Below are 16,710 nucleotides of genomic sequence, written 5' to 3'. Positions count from 1 at the left end.
GCAGTTCATCACCCCTTTCCCATGTGCAGCCTCCTCATGCTCCCGTAATTGTCCTTGGTCACACCTGAAGGCACCCTTCCCTCTGCCCTTTCTCACATTCAGTCTCTTGGGCCTGTTTTATTCCCTTTCTTATAAAAAGTCTTTTAAAAAAAGCTAACATCTCTTTAAGGAACTAAGCGAATTCTTAAGTAGGCTCTTATGCAGCTAGTCAAAAAGTAGCGACACAACTAACCAAATTTCCAGTGTTTTGCAGTGGTGACACAGGTTCTGCGTGGGGTAACGTTATTCTCTGCTTTAATAAGATGGCCTGCAGTTTTACCCCTGCATCAGGAAAAACCCACAAAGCCACTCGACACCCACCATAGCTCACACTTCTTCAGGCGACGAGGCATTTTTAGGGCTATTCTAGAAGTGTTGGTACAGCAGCAGCTCAAAAGAACAGAGGCCAACTTCTAGACCCCCAAGTGCTTCAGCTGCCCCGACCACGGACACAGCTTGTGGACACCTCCCTCCCAAGCCAGTGCCATTTAGTCAGGTGTGAGGAGATCAGAGCACCTGGGGGAGGTCCAGGTTTACCTCACAGACCACCACCCTCCCAGGGGCTCGTAGCTTTCTTCAAGATATTTGGAAATCAGTGACTTTCCGTGGCAAAGGCTTGGAATTGAAACATCGACCACGATTGTTACGCTACCATAGCAAACCACACAGATACTTCAAAGCATGTTTCTATAACTGCAGATTGAAGCTCCAAATATTGGTAATAAGGGAAGGTTTTCTCTTAGCATAAAGAGAAAAATCACTACTGCTTCTAAGCACTTTTTGTACAAAAAGTGACACCTGTTTTCTTTCCTCATTTTGAATTTATGAAAGAGAAATAAAAAGGCCAAAAGATTACAGCGAATCTTCAAACTCTTAGAAGCATTTTTCTTTGCAACTAAGAACTCAGTTTTTTTACAAGTCAAGGACATGCCAACTGCATATTGCAGTGACAAATTTATTTGAAACAGAGAAAAGCACTTACAGAATAATTTTGTCTGGGGAGAAGCCAGAATCTGGATACATGTACCTCTACATTCCCAACAACAGGAGTATCAGTCACACTACCCGTTCAAAACCATTTCCACATCGTTCACCTGGTCTCCCAAACGCAGAGGTTAAGCAGAGCTTAGAAGGATATGTAAGTACCGAGGCCCTACCTAAGGCACTGGTAAGAGGGCGATTAACCTCCTCTTTCCTCTTTTTCTCACACAAGTGTTAGAAGATAAGGAAGCAGATGCGCAGCCAGCCGGGGCTCCGGGAACACTGCAACAGCGCAGCGCAGGAACCTGAACAGACCAGGAAAGGAGGAGGAAACTGATTAACTACATGCAGGCAAAAAAACCCAGTGAAGGTGACCCGTAAAAGGTGGCAGTTTGAGAAGTGTTGTGCATGTTTTGCTATCTCTGCAGTAGGAGAGGGCTTACTCTACACATCGTTGGATGGACTGGGCCTGAAAAGTGTGTAAAAAGCTTTTACAGTTGCCTAAGACTCATCCGTAACTCTCAGCCCACTTGGTATCATCCCTCTTGTTACCTTCTAGCAGGGCAAGTCAGACTTCCCTGGCAAAGCTCACAGTACTTTCTCCTGCAAGAGCGCAGTGCTTCAAAAACTCCTGTCTGAAAAGGAGGCTGATTTACGTGACACCAAGCGCATAGTAATCGTTACCAGCTACTTTCCATTTTAAAGCTTATCTTGTGGAGAAGCATCCAACCCTACCAGGGAACACTGCGAATTACAGGATTGCAGAGCACAATCTCATTTCACTCGTGTAATAGTTTTTTTATGAGGAATTACATGCCCACGGACTATACAAACCTCCTTCCACTACTATATAACTTATCGTTACAGCCAAGCTGACAGAGGACCTGACAGCTTGAGATAAAGAAACTTCCCTGCCCAACCAACCCTAATTAAGATCAACATTTTAAAAGAAAGCAACACAAGACAGAATTAAGATAAACAAAACATTAACTGCTTGAACACGTTAGCAGCCACCAAGCAAAAACAGTATTTCGAGGACCCAAGAACTTCCACTTTCTAATCTACTTTTTACAGTGTTGACATACACGTATATGAATTCCAGTAAGAAAAAGCAACAAGACTCTATTCCTTCATACAGTGGTACCTTTTTGCAGCTGTTCTAGCACAATGCATCATCCCTTGCTAATAAAAAGAATTGCTGAGCAGTAATTTTTGAGGTTGGTTTTTTTTTTTTGACTTGGGAAAAATGTTTTCAAAAAGTTCAATTCAACAGCGATTAGATGTGCTCTGTTCATGACAGCGATCAGCACGTTGGTGCCAGGAGAGAAACGTCTAAAGAAAACAGTAAAAACCAACCCCCCCGGTTACCTACAGGGTAACAGACACCCCAGAGCTAAGCTGTTGCTCCATCCTGAGCCTTTCCTTTCAAAGGTCAAGGAAATGCACACACCCGCTCCCTTTGCCCTCCTCCCGTTTTGTCACCCTTAGTCTGAGCAGCGTTTACGCATACCTGTTCAAAGCAGCCTTTCAGCGGGCATATGATACCGTCACTCATGCAGCAGATGATGAAATAGCCACCTCTTCTCCCAGCAGCAGCACTCCAAAACCCCTCCACCACCTTCCCACCTTGCAAGGGCAGCCATCAACAGCAAGGGCGATTTTTTCAGTTGCTGCTGGACAGTCCCACCATATGCTCTGAATTTATTCGGGTAAAACGCACCCTTGCTTGGAGCACAGCAGCAAGCAGGAAGAAGTTGTATGGATTTTGAACCCTTATAAAAGTAGAAAGGATTTTAAGTAAGCCCAGGAATTCTAGCAGAATGAAGCCACAGAAAAAAACTATAAAATTGGAATAACAATGGTATCTTAATTAGATGATACCAGTTTATTTTCTTTACTAGGTACTGCATGTAGAAAAACATGAAAGCAGTATCACTGTTTGTTATGGGAAACGTTTATCTTGTACTGTAGATAACTACTTCTCTTGTGCTACAAAGTAGCAGCAGCAGCAGAAAAAGGGATTACAACAGGATGACAGTGAATGACACTTTGAATGTCTGTTAAGAAGACAAAAAATTCACACCTAACTGGTTTTTGTTAGGATTTTTATTGAAAAACATTAAAACAAAAAAATTACGAAGGCCCATTTGACAATAAATTTAAGACACGCAGAACAGCTTACCAGCTGTTTGGAGTTAGTGCAGGAACCTCATTCCATTACTTTTCTCATGCAATTGCTGGAGTAAAATTACATTCTCATTTGACATCAAAATGGCTTGTTAATAATACTTTTAGGATTTAACCTTAAAATCTGGTTTAAAAAGTCATTTTTCCAAAGGTTAAAAACATTTACACAGGAAGATTCCCCCACCCTGCCCTTCACAGACCAGCTAACATCCTCCCATGCCTGACACCAGAAATAAGCCAGAGCTCATTTGTCCTTTTGTTACTGTAACCTGAGAAATGCCTTAAATACTTCTGATGGGGCTTTCACATTTGGCAACATCACTTAGCAAAGTGTGATCTCTCACTCCTGTCAGAGACCCTCTTTCACAACTTCTCCCAAAAGATGCTCTCTCCAACGGGAGTCAGCACTGGCACAAATCTGCTCCTCTGAACAGAACGCCCTTTTGGCAAGTTAAACCTTGTTCGTAACAGCACCAGAACACTAACCTCAGGATGTCAAGTTCCCACCAGTTGTGTAATTCCTAGCATTGTGCGCTTTGAAAATATTTACTTTGGCATGTTAGACTTGGTAGCATAGACAAGTTGGGTTTTTTTGCACTTACTCCCTGCCTTACAAAATCTGTCTTTTCTCTCTTCCATTTATTCCAGCCCTTTTCCTTGCCACCAGTTATCTCCCGGTCTCAGAGCTGCAACAGAAACAGATCATAGAGCACAGAGATACATTTTAAAAGTGAGATCTCAAACACTTGGTGAACAGCAGACAAATGTCTTGTAAAACAGTTGCTGAATGAGCTCGTAAGACATAATGTACACTAAACCAGATCATTTAGTGTAGTATTCAAGCCTTCCATCTTAAACTTGTAAGCTTACTTACATTTGATTTCCAACCCTCCAACGCTCAGGGTTTTGCTGTATTTAAATGTGCAAGTCACTTCACGCTTGGGTCCAATATATATAAAAACAACAGTCTAAAGAAATGATGAAAAACCACTTGAAACAAGCAATTTAACTTCCAGCAGATCATAACTTCTTTTGCATTTTCAGGAAATTTGTATGTTAAATAATCTGGGTTATTCAAATTGTAGCACTTCAGTTTTACCTGAACTTATCTAATTTCAAGTGGATCACAATTTCTTCCCAGTTACTAGTGCTGTCTGCCAGACTAAAATTCAAGAGAAAATATTTGTATAAACTGAGCTTTGTTGCTTCATACTGTGCCTGTTGGAAACCCTTACACTAACCATGCTTGATTTGAAACGTGCAGAAATCACATATCCAAAGAAATGGCTGGATTTTTCTCTTTGTTTCTGTGCCACCATGGTCATTACTGTACTAAAATTAATATTGACGTGTTTTAGTTCTCAGCTTCCCTGCAAACCAGCTTTAAAAGACCGGTGCAGGAGATGATTGCAAAGTAAGATGTGCACAGATACCACAAACAGCTGATACATGACAACCTTCCATTCTACTGTAATTTGTTGGTATTTCTGATCCCCAAAGAGGAAATCACAGACTTTGGATTTTCTTAAATGCATTCAGAACCCTATTTTTTCATTTTTCATCCAATTAAAAAAGTCTTAAAAATAAGGAGCTAACCTGTTTTGCTAACCCTTAGTCTCACATATATTTTTAATATTACACAGTAAAAATGTGCTTTGCGGATCAGCGCTGAGTGCGCTTTAAAAAGGACCCTCTGCTGAAGTATTTCCAAGAGGTTTTTATAGCACCGTATGGTCTGCTGTTGATGTAACTGCTTAGAAACAGGCTCTTTGTGTCACTGCTTCTACAGAAAATGATTAAGTTTTTCTTTCCTCTGGCATTCTAAAAAAATTTAAAATCTAGAAGAAAAGTTTGTTATCCAAGTGAACACGTGTAAACAATTAACCTCTAGAGACTCCACTTTGCCTTAATCCAGTTCTGTGGAGCCGATCAATGAACTGCTACACGATTCTTCTGGAATGGCACGGTTTAACTCAGTGACAGAAAAATCTCATGGATGGATTGCACAAAAACGTGTGTCTCAATTCTTCATTGAATTTTCAAAGTCTTTTTTTGCAAGATTTGATGCTGCCCTTTCAATTATAGCTCATTTTCAATTCATAGTAGAGAAAATCAGAGACAAACACAAGAGGTGAGTGCTGACAAAGCCACAGCGCGTCACAACAGGAATAGCAAGAGGAAACCAGCGTACCTGGAACAAACCAGAAACACACTAAACACAGGAGACCATCCTCCCCCTACAGCACAGTCTACATTCTTTCAATACTTCGATCGGTCTGTTTTCAACAGAGACACAATTCAGAATTTATTTTTTTCAGAATTAGAGGAATACACAATGTGATTAAACATGAAGTACGTGAACCATTCATGCTCTAACAAATGCTGCCATTGTCTTTTCGCTGGTAAAGCTGAAGCGAGTGTCAGAATGGCGCTTGGTTGAAATGAAAGCAACGCTGGTACTTCACCACTTTTGGTAGTTGTTACCTATGAAGTCAGTGACCATCTGCTGAATGTTGCAAGAGGCTGGTTTTCCAAATACGAGTTCCAGTAAGCTGAAGTACAAACGAGATCAGTTTGAAAACATGATGAAGATACTTAAACCGTGTATTTCTGAAGAAAGCGGTCAAATGCATCATATATCGCTTGTCTAAAACAAGAGAAAAAAAAGATCATTCGTATAGTTTGGGAAAGGATAGATAAGTGTAAATCCCATAGATCTACAAATACATTTACAAAGCTATCGCCACAATTTCAAAACAGCATTCAATAAAAGCATGGTATTAGGTGGTATTTTCTCCTAAACTGATTTCTGAGACCCTCTCGCATCAATCCAGTAATATATTTATGTTTCAGAAATGAGTGGGACCATTTATCAGCTTTAATACAAGTGCATGTGTTAATGGATTAGGAGTTTTCTACTCAAATACTCAGGAAATGGGTCCAAGAGACATGCAGATTTTTTTAGTTTTTGAGCAACTGTTGTAAAATGAAGCTGAAGTTTTAAAAAGCAGTAAGCTGGTGGCTAGCGTACCTTGACCCACTGTATTGCTAATCCTTTCTGTTGTTGCTTAGACTTCCTAAACAGGACATACAGTCTTACTAATTCCTTATGTTTTTAAATTAACAGCACGAGTTTTAACTTTTTAAAACTAAGGAACTGCATTTACATTACTGTCTTCAGAAAGCCAACACCTAGTATTAGCGAGGAAGGAATTCATGCAAGTACTACTCAGTTGCAGTCAAGCTTGTATTTTAATTCTCACCTTCAATTGTGTGGTTTTTTAATTCTCAGAAGACAACATTTGCAAAAAGACAACAGCTGTGCAATATAACATAGACAGTCACAGCTGAAAAAATATTTTCTAGTGTCCAGTGAACGAACTACATAAAAGCTTTTATGGGAAAACAGGAGTGAGAAGGTTCATTCTCTTGTGTTGGCTTACTGAGAGATCTGAGCTATACTGCACCTCATCTTCACTCATAAAATGAAGTGCTAACATTTGAGATCCATTAACTTGTTTTTCAAAGCAGTAGTTGGGGTTTTTTTGCTTTAGAGTAATTACAGACTTGTTTTTAGAAGAAAAATTGACTCAAAATTATGTTTTTAAGCCCTCAACTATTTTTAAGCTTCCCTGTTTACCTTACCTAAAAAGTCCTTGTTTGAAGAGGTAGGCACTGACATGACCTCCATCCAGATACCTGATTTCACATCCAGGCCAGATTTCTTGAAGACTGCGCACCCCAGTTCGAGGAATATATGCATCCTCCTTAGCTTGTACTACTATGATTAAACTTGGGTCAACTGGAACTAAAGAAAAACAAACCAAAAGTGAATTAATGTAAGGTAAGAAATAGACACATCAGCCGAGATTTCCATTGCAAAAATGCTCTCTGTTTTTAAAAACATTAAAATTATTCTAAGCTTTAATGAAAATATACTTTCTGAAGTCTCCAGCAGAATTTATCTGGTTTTTGACACAATGGTAGTGAGGCCATCAGGAGAAAAATAAACTAATCAATCCCATTCCCTCTCTTAAAGCCAAAACCTTCACAAGCCTTTGAGGAATGGTAGAATTGTCTTTCCTCTCATCAACAAAATTCTAGAGCATTCAGGTCAGTTCTCTTAACATCTTTTTATTATTCAGTGAAAAAAACCTAGGAGACACCTAAAATTCAGAGTAGAAACTTCATATCATTTTTTTTCCCCTCAAGGAGAGGAAAAAGGCCAACCTTAATATAGAGCAGTCAGACAAAGTGCAGTATACATTCACTTTCTTTTCCGATTCCTACATATCTTGGTTACAACATAAAAACCCCAACATATTGTAACGTAGATTTATTACTCATTACCAGAATTGCGCCAATTGTATTTCTGACTAATAGGAGTAACACCAAAATGATGTTGAGAAAAACAGCACCAAGATGATGTTGAACACAGAAGAGCTCTCTCTTCACAAAGAATCTATGTGGTACGGTAAAGAGTGGACAGCCAAAATGTTTGACAATGGGGTGTCACAAATAACTTAGACCCTCTCCTTCCATATATCCTATGGCATGTATACAGGGTACGTAATGCTAAGATAGGTTCTAGTCACCAATTCAATTTTGCATGACAAATGCCAGGACAGACTAACATCACTTGGACAGGTGCATTAGGATCACAGATCCTCTTAAGCTTCAACAAAGGCCAGTGCTTTAGCTAAGTGATGTCTGCATAAGTGCCTAGGCAAACAAGAATGTCTGTACTTAAAAGTTCACAGGGGTTTTTTGTCTACAGGTTCTCAGTATTAAGAATGCTCTGACATTCAGACAACTCTATCAGAAACCTGTCTGAAGTCAAAGTATGATCCCAGGAGATGCTGAGAGTCCTAAGCAGGTACATGGGCACTTGAACCGTTTTGTCTGCATGGACTGCCAGAAGAGCAATTCCAAGCCCCCACTCCAGCAAAACCCCTCCAATCAGCTCTAGAAGGAAATCTCTAGTTCGCATTGCCTGCAGGTAGGCTATTGAAAGGGATTTCTCCTAGATGCCAAGAAAACCAGGTTCATCAAATTTAAGGTTCACTGGGCTACAGCTCCCTCTTTATGCTATGCCTGTCTTGGGAAGCACTATATGCACCAGACCGTGTCATCCTAGAAGGACCTCTGCATATTTTTACCAGTCACACTTGCCTAAAAGCATCGTTCAAGCTTGGTTCTCAGCTGCATAGGCCATTTTCTATCCGAAGTCACTATCACATTTCTGCTTTATAAGATCTACTTGAATCTGCTTGAAAAACCTTATTAGCAGATTAATTATATCTAGATACTACATCACAAGGATGTTTTGTTCTTTTAAGTAATGCAAATTTGCACTAACTCATATCTGAAAATAGCCACAGGAAGGCAGAGAAAGAAAATGAGCAAAGATACTGAAAGGCAAGTTTTTAATTCACTTAGTCACTGGTTGGCCATTCATAAGAAACATAACAGTTATGTGGAAATAAAGTGGTAAATAGATGCTACTGAATAGCACTTAAGTTATTGTCATATTTCATCTAAGGTGCCAGCAGGTTTACACAAAGGAGAATGAAGAAAATACCTTTCCTTCCATCATATTTGGCTCAGTTTTCCAAACTGCACGTTGAAACAAAAACCATACACATACCTGAAAAGTTAGCTACATGAGTACATTCATCCATCACTCCTTTCATGAACCTTAAGGATTCTCTCTGCAAAGTGTCGCTCCTTCTTCTTTTATATATCCTGTGTCCTTGTGGGCTGGATAAGTTTTGATTGCTATTGCTACTGGTTGAAAATGTTTGATTTATGCACTGCATTTTAGAAGCATCTTGTATGAGGAGTCTTTCTGATGAGGCACTTAGAGTACTGTTATTTGTGGTAAAGCTGTGAATGGCTTCTTTAGCTAGAGTTTTGTTTGAGGAATCCAGGTCAAACATTCCGGCTGTCACATCCATATCCTCCAGACTGTCTACACTCTCAGGGAAGTTTTTAACAAAGTCTTGTCCCATCTTGAAGGAGTCGGTCTAAACAAAGGCAGGAGGTCACTTATTAAGAGTTTCTCCTTTACTCCAGTTGGTTAACCTTGTCACACGTTTAAATCCTGATCATCATAACCTCTTGAGAAATTCATACTACATTTCTTGTCAGCTTAAAAAACGCAGGAAGTACTTAGAGATGGTAGCTCACGATACTAGTGTATTTTACTTAATGGCAAGCGCCTACGTAACTATCTTCACCAGAGATCCAGAAGTAGAGATACTAGGAGAGTAACTTAATGTTGGTACATACTAAAAATGTTCTGCAGCACTGAATATTTGGAAGCAACTGCTTCAAAGGACAATACATCATATTTTTATATTTGCACATTAGGCTATTCCAGACTATAAAGCCAGTCACTGGGAAATATCTACAGTTTCAATGTTTTGATTAAATTCATTTTATGCTGCAGGTTACACTAAGTGTGGTCACGAAAAAGACTTGCACCAAGGGCTATTCTTAACACGCATTACACAACCCAAATATTAGCCTCTGTTTTTCAGAAGATTTTCCTTCAAGGATTAATTTATCATAAGCACAAGGAAACAACAGGCAAACATGTTTTAGCTAACAATTGGCTGCTTTAACTGCAAGTAAAAAGAAATGACATTATTTGTTAGATTTGCACATGTAAATATTAGCAAACAGAGAAAACAAACTATACTTACTCCACAGTATTCAAGCATTTGAATGATTTCTTCTTCATAAACAGTTTGCGTAAAATACTGTTTCTCTAGCTCTCTCCAGTTCACTGCCTTGCTCAACACACCCTGAGATTATAAACACAAGCATCCAGTACACAAGTAAAACTCAAAGATCATTCTAAAACAATGATATATATAGAAAATCGATCTGTTCCTCTCTGTGACTTGATTTTTCCAGGGGAATTCTGCCTAAGTTTCCAGATAACCCTTAAATTACTGGAATCAAAGCATAAGTGCATAATATGACATTGGATATGGAAACCCATCTCCCTTTAAAAAAGCCAAACAATTAGGAAAAATAAAGGAAACAAAAGAAGGCAGGAAACAGTCCCACTTAGGGTTTAGCCACATCTAGACTGGGCTAAACCAACGACGGGTGTCAAAGCCAGTCTATTCATTCACCTACCCCAGCAGCAGCAGGTCCCCTCATAGTAAGAGCTGCAATATCACCCAACTACTCAAGCCGGGATTTGAGCAGAAGAAAGATGTTTTCATAGCTAGCTTCTTCACCTTCCCACATCCAGACCATGACTCACTGTCCCACAAACCAGCCCCAGCCTCTAATTTGCTTTAGGACCCACTGAAGCAGCTCAAAGCCACCTTCCTTTTCACATGTTGTACATCCTAAGCAGGAAGGGTGGATTTTGCCACTAGTCACTAATGGAAGCTGAAGGGTGATGAAAAGCCCTAACTGAAAAGGTGAATGTGGCCAACGCAAACCTTTTAAGTTATATATCTGATTACATTCTAGTACAATATAAAAAATATATGCTAATTACCGTAGTAAAGACTGCAGAAGCTGTTGACCAGGAAAGACATGGAATCAATGGCAATGGTTTCGGCCAGTTTGTCACTGCCAGTGAAGCCATCTAGAATCAAAGGCACTTATTACATATTTTAATATTGAATTTGCAATACAGTAAAAAGAACTCTCTCACCTTCAGTTTATCTGTTCATACAGTATAAAAAAATAATACAGTGCCAAAGCAGCTGAGGACTGTGGCGACAATATACTTCCACCTATTCAGAAGATACGGCCTGTTCTTCAGAGATCTCCCTAACCAGGACAAATTTCAAGGCTGGAAGAGTCTTTGTTATCAGAATTCCTAATGGAATACTTATTCTGACCCTTTAGTTGTTTAAAACCATGAAAAACATCTATAAAGGCTTTTCATCAAGTTCTTACAAGCTTATTTCAAGGCAAAATGAAGACAAACTACAAGGAAGACTATTTAAAATTCTATGCTTTTAAAATGTGAACACTGGAAATAAAATGTGGAAGAGAATTAATTCAGTATGTTAAGTGGACTCTGTCCTGTTAAGTTGAAATTATTACTTTTACATCAGTTTTCAGAATGTTTTGTGAATATCCTGTTTATCACAGAATAAGACAGAGCAAAGAAGCTCCACATATGGCATGTTCTTGACAAGTTTTATTGCTCTAAACTGAATGCCTTAACACCGAGAACAAGTGTAAACCCCTTAATACAAAATACCCCATGTCTGTGCCAGATGTTCTAATCAATAATTTATACAACTGTATTATAATTATGTTCTAATTATTTTTTATTAATAAAGAGTAACAAGAACACCACGTATTTAGGTTCTGATAGCGATAAAGTCTGACCAGCTTCAGCTCTCCCCATCAGTAGAACTGAATTACTGCTATTTACCTTCTACTAGTAAAACACTTTCCACAGATGATCAACATCAAATATGATTTATTGCCCTGGTTTTAAATTAGAACAGAAATCCTGCAAGTCAGGACTCAACAAAAATGCACCTTCCTGGACTAAGGAAGAAATGTGTCAAAGGAGTTCCCGAACTCACTCACTCACTCAGAACCTGCCTCCTCCTATACCGGTGCTGTGTACGCCCACTGGTATAGGGTACAGTATCCAGTTTTTCCCGTAGCACTCGCATGGCATTTGAAGTGCCCTGCACAGCTAGCGGTGCATATACCAGTTTGAGAATTCCAATACAACTTACAAATAAGACAGGGAAGACACGTTTAACCAAAAGCGGTTGTTTCATCAGGGTGATTTTATGTAATTCAAAGGTGCTTTGTACATTTATGACAGACTTTTTAAATTGTGCTTTGGGAAAAAAAATATTTTCGTTTCAGTAGACACTACCATTACCAACAGTATTTACTCAGCTCCTAACAACAAACAAACAAGAATCAGCACACAGAGGCATGTTGTTTTAATAAGCTTTGTACCTAGACCAATTAGAGACACAAACAATAGTATTTTAACTGTGTATCACTCTTTCAAGCATCTAACACATTGCTGGTTTCATTGGAATATGCACCATGCCATACACAAAATGTTATCCAGCTCACCACAGAAATCTTCTCTGATCATTGGTAATGATTCGAGGAAAAAAGCCGAGTTGAGAACAAAACTGACATCAAGTCACCTCATCTACAACATGCCTGCAGAGAAGAGGTGTTTCACACAATCCATTCAACACAAAAGTTTAAGCAAGAAGAATGGAGGAAGAGAGGGACAACTAGCAACTGATCAGTACACACCTCCTTTCAGAAAACATTGGTCTGTGTCACCCCCCAGCCCAGGGAAAAAACACATAATTATGTGAGAAGTTTATATTCTTATTAAGCCTGTCAGGAGATGGCTAAAAAAGGGCTCTATGATTTGTCAGTATTTTAGTATTGTACTAATTCAGCACCACAAAACACGAGAATTGCCAACAATTTCTTTCTTGTGACTCTAAATGTTGATTTTAAAATACTTCTGAGAGGAACACTATAGAACAAATCATTTCCATACGCCAAATGATCATATGAGAAGTTAAAACAACAATTACTGAAGAGGAAATATAGAAGCTTACATGTCCTCCCATGGATATTCCAGTCATCCCTAGGGGTCCATAGCCTTCTCTCTCTAGCCAGTGCAATAGAGCTGCCGATTCTAGAACGAGAGCTCCTCCCATCACAAACAGGTCCGAGACATTTTTTAAACATGACCGTCTTTTCTCCCCAGAAAAGGAAAATATAGGATTTATTTTCCAAGATTAGATTTTGACAGTTCTCATCATTCTAGACACACTTTCATACAAAGCCTGATCACAATCCCAGAGAATTTGGGAGCTGAACTCCTGAAAAAGCAAGTCCAGATTCTCTGGCACTCATACTTTCTGATCTAAATGAAGACTCAAAATAGACACCTGCTACGCTTCTAGTGTAATAAAACTGACAGCCTGGTCTTCTAGAAACAGGTATTACCAACATTAACATCTCATTAATAGTTAAACTCTGTCCTGTAAAGTTATAAGGGATCTTTTAGAAATAGCATCAAAGTGATACAGTCCTGGACATACACCATCTCATTTGCAGAAACAATTTTTTTTTTTAATCATTTACCTGGTTTACATCATTGAAAAATTGCACACAACATTTGAAGAGCAATCAGTATGTCAGCTTTGGAAGCACTCATCAGTGTCACTGTAAGACTGAAATTGTAAAGTGGGAAGTCTGTCACGGCACTGAGAAATTCATGTAGTGTACTGCAAAGCATTAAAACACAGAAGAAACAAAAAAGTAGAAAGCTCTTCAGCTGAATCATGAGAGAGACTCTAAATGTGGAAAAAACCCAGAGCTATTTTATAGAGCAATTAATACACCTCTAATTTGGGGAGGGGGACTGTGTATTTTCAGCATCACACAGTCAGGTCACAAAAGGCTACCGGCCTCTTCTGCCAGCATACAATCACATGTGAGATGTGCTGAAGCCCAAGGACAAAGCTGACCGTGCAAGCCACAGGAGAGCCGAACATAGCTGCTGCACAGCAGAATTTACAGGCTAACGTAATTCTTTCCTACAACTTTGTTATGAGATTCCTCAGCCCTCGCCAGCTGCTGTATTTATTAAACACTGGTACTAGCATATTAACTACAACCACTGCCGCTGCTTTGTAACCTTGTACTGACGAGTGACAGCTACCGGCTGGGGTATTAGACCAAGCACTCCCCTTTGCAAGAACCCCTCTCTGCATCATGCATACACTCATCTGTCATGGGATACAACTGAGAACAGGGTTAGAAACATCCTCACCAAAATATTTAACTTATTCTTCTGCATCAGATCCTTAAAATCTGAAAAAAAAAATCCACCAATGGATATACTCCAGCACACACTCTCTCCTGTCACTTTCCTATAGCTTACACATCTAAAAGCAATAATAAATTGATGTTTAAGCAGTTTTCCCTATTAAAAAAAAAAAATCCCAGTTTTACAACAATCATCATAGTAAATGTAATTCCACTTTCTTTAAAAAAGTGGTTCTTAGGTCCAAATAAATTCAGCATCTGCTTTGGAAAAACACCTAGAAACTAATTTTGAATTAAAATATTCTCCTTAAAAGTAATTTTTATAAGCTTTTGGATTTAGGAAATCCAAATGCTGAAATCTATATAAGACCTAGAAAACCTAAAATGCTGTAGTGTGAGACAGTGCTCCTGGTGAAGTCCTAATAGAATAGACAGGTTCAAAAATTAATCACTTCCCACACTCTTCTACTCACGTTAAATGTCCAAGTTAGGCTTAAAAAGGATTAAAACACCAACTCCTATTTGGACTTTAAGAAACACTGGTAAACTACAATCACAGCTTTGCCTCAGAGACATATCCTGTTGAATTCTGTTTATACTCCAGTGGTTCAGAAAATGTGAAAAGCAGAAAACCAGGACTGCCTAACTGGGCTTCTAAATTCACAGTTAAGAAATGGACTGAGGGAGCCATGACCTGTAAGAATATCACTTAGTGTCAACTGAGTAACAAATAAGGAACACCAAATTTATTTACGTGTCTGACGGTGGAATACTTGGAAATGCAGAACCTTGGCAATTATAACAGGCAAGTATGGTATCTGAACAAGGATTATTCACCGTTGAGCGAAAGACAGTGGCACCACAGTTGTGAATCAGGAAAGTGAGCTGGAACCTGCTTGCACTGACACCCCTCTACATATATACGTATTCCAAGAGCATCTTGGGCAAACTTTCCCCATCCCTGTGATCTCGTAACAAAAAATGACAAAGCACCCTAGCAGATGGCACATTTTCACATTAGCAGGTTACAAGTGGTCCATGCTTGAGATTTTTTTTTTTTTTCCCTTAATAAGCTATCAAAGTTTATACTACTTTGAGCTTCTGGAGAAAAAAAACCCAAACAATGTGGTATTTCAAAAAGACATACCCGTGAATGTAACAGTAATACTTACAATTGATCCTTGGGTTTTCTACAGCCATGTAGAAGACTCGAGTTAAAGAAAGTAAAGAATTTCTATATATAAATGGCAAAATAAAAAAGTAAAATAAATCATAAACAGCACACTGATTAATTAAAATCTGGAACTTAAATTTCAGATGTTTCAAGGGAACTAAATCAATGTAGCTTGATGATGTAGTTTGCAACGTAAGTTTTTACTTTTGCCTGGTACATGGGTAGGAAAGAAGTGTAACCAGAGACCCTGTGTAATCCAACAGGGTAACAGTGTTACAGAGGTTCCTGATGATGTTAATACAGGACAGAACTTAACTTTTTTCACAAACAATTCTTAAGCGGTAGCACTAAGTCTATCAAAAGTACCCAAGGTACCAAAAGGGTTGCAGCTTTCCTTTCTGTCATTAGTATACTCAGAAGTCACACAGTATGACGTGGAAAAAATGCAGTTTTCACTCTGTCACGGCTAAAGGAATCGTGGCAGTACTGTGCTCGGTACACAGATTCCTATCAGAAGTTTTACCCTAATGACTACAGTAAAAAGCTGTAGAAGACATTTTCAGAACAACCAGAAAAGCAGTATTTGGTGTAAAAGTAGCCTATTATATTGACTGTGTTTCACACCGTGTTTCATGCATTGGTCATATTTTGCTCTATAGGTATCATGCCTTCCACAAAAGGATATAGTAAGGATTTTCTAGCAATAGGGAAGCCATACAGGCTTCTTTAATCATTGGGCGTGCCATTAACGTGCGTCTCCTCCAGAAGTGCTACGGATAAGATGTAAAAACATGCATCAACATAAAATCTCATTATTTAATTCCTAGATAAATAATTTTACGTTTTACATACTCACATGATCTCCAGTGCCTGCCAAATGAATGCACACAGGTCTGTGCTTGCTGTTCCATCTTCTGGGTATGATGAACTGAAATCTATGAGAAACGAGCACCTATTTAGCAAAGTGTATCTATTTACAAGCTGCGCCAGAGAAATGAATGTAAAAAAAGAAAAAAGAATAAAATAAAGTATTTTCATAACCCATGCAGACAAACTGTCAGTGATTCAGCAATATCATTTCTCAAACACATCCAGCAAAGAAAGGAATCCCAAAGTAGGACAGAATAAATGCCAAACAGGAAGAGCCAAGCTGAAAGATCACATTGCTAAAAAAAGATCACTAACTCATCACCACAATTAAAATTTTGCAGAGTGCAGAAATGGAACTTCAGATGAAGAGCAGCCTAAACAAGTATGACTAGCTCTCCTAGGCAGCGTCGCTATTTTTCTCCTGAGGGCACAACAGCTGAAACTGAAAATTCAGATGAGCCATGTATTTAATTTTTTTTTTTAATAAAAAGCTCAACATACAAACGATGAAATTATTCTACACACCCAACATCAATCACTTAATGTCTTCTGCTGCTACTCAAGTTATTTACAGTCTTAACTATGGGGGGGGGGGGGGGGGGAAAAAAAAAGAACTCCTGGGCCACCATGTTTTTCCCCACAAG

General features: G+C 38.9%; 1 protein-coding gene across 1 annotated transcript in view; it reads right to left on the bottom strand.

The window, feature by feature from the left end:
* Positions 1-5,802: 5,802 nt before the first annotated feature.
* LOC104498611 (chromosome unknown open reading frame, human C4orf29) overlaps positions 5,803-16,710 on the bottom strand; it is a 16,370-nt gene continuing 5,462 nt past the window's right edge. The window contains exons 4-12 of the mRNA XM_010142012.1: positions 16,053-16,131; positions 15,882-15,966; positions 15,195-15,222; positions 12,804-12,942; positions 10,730-10,819; positions 9,915-10,016; positions 8,855-9,233; positions 6,853-7,015; positions 5,803-5,854 (exon numbers count right to left, since the gene is read on the bottom strand). Coding sequence (XP_010140314.1) covers positions 5,803-5,854; positions 6,853-7,015; positions 8,855-9,233; positions 9,915-10,016; positions 10,730-10,819; positions 12,804-12,942; positions 15,195-15,222; positions 15,882-15,966; positions 16,053-16,131 — 1,117 coding nt within the window. The remainder of the gene's footprint in view (positions 5,855-6,852; positions 7,016-8,854; positions 9,234-9,914; positions 10,017-10,729; positions 10,820-12,803; positions 12,943-15,194; positions 15,223-15,881; positions 15,967-16,052; positions 16,132-16,710) is intronic.

The sequence above is a fragment of the Buceros rhinoceros genome, unplaced genomic scaffold (genome assembly GCF_000710305.1).
Source record: "Buceros rhinoceros silvestris isolate BGI_N320 unplaced genomic scaffold, ASM71030v1 scaffold19908, whole genome shotgun sequence".
Taxonomy (NCBI): domain Eukaryota; kingdom Metazoa; phylum Chordata; class Aves; order Bucerotiformes; family Bucerotidae; genus Buceros; species Buceros rhinoceros.
The sequence above is the reverse complement of the archived record's forward strand: the minus strand, read 5'-3'. Positions and strand labels throughout refer to the sequence as shown.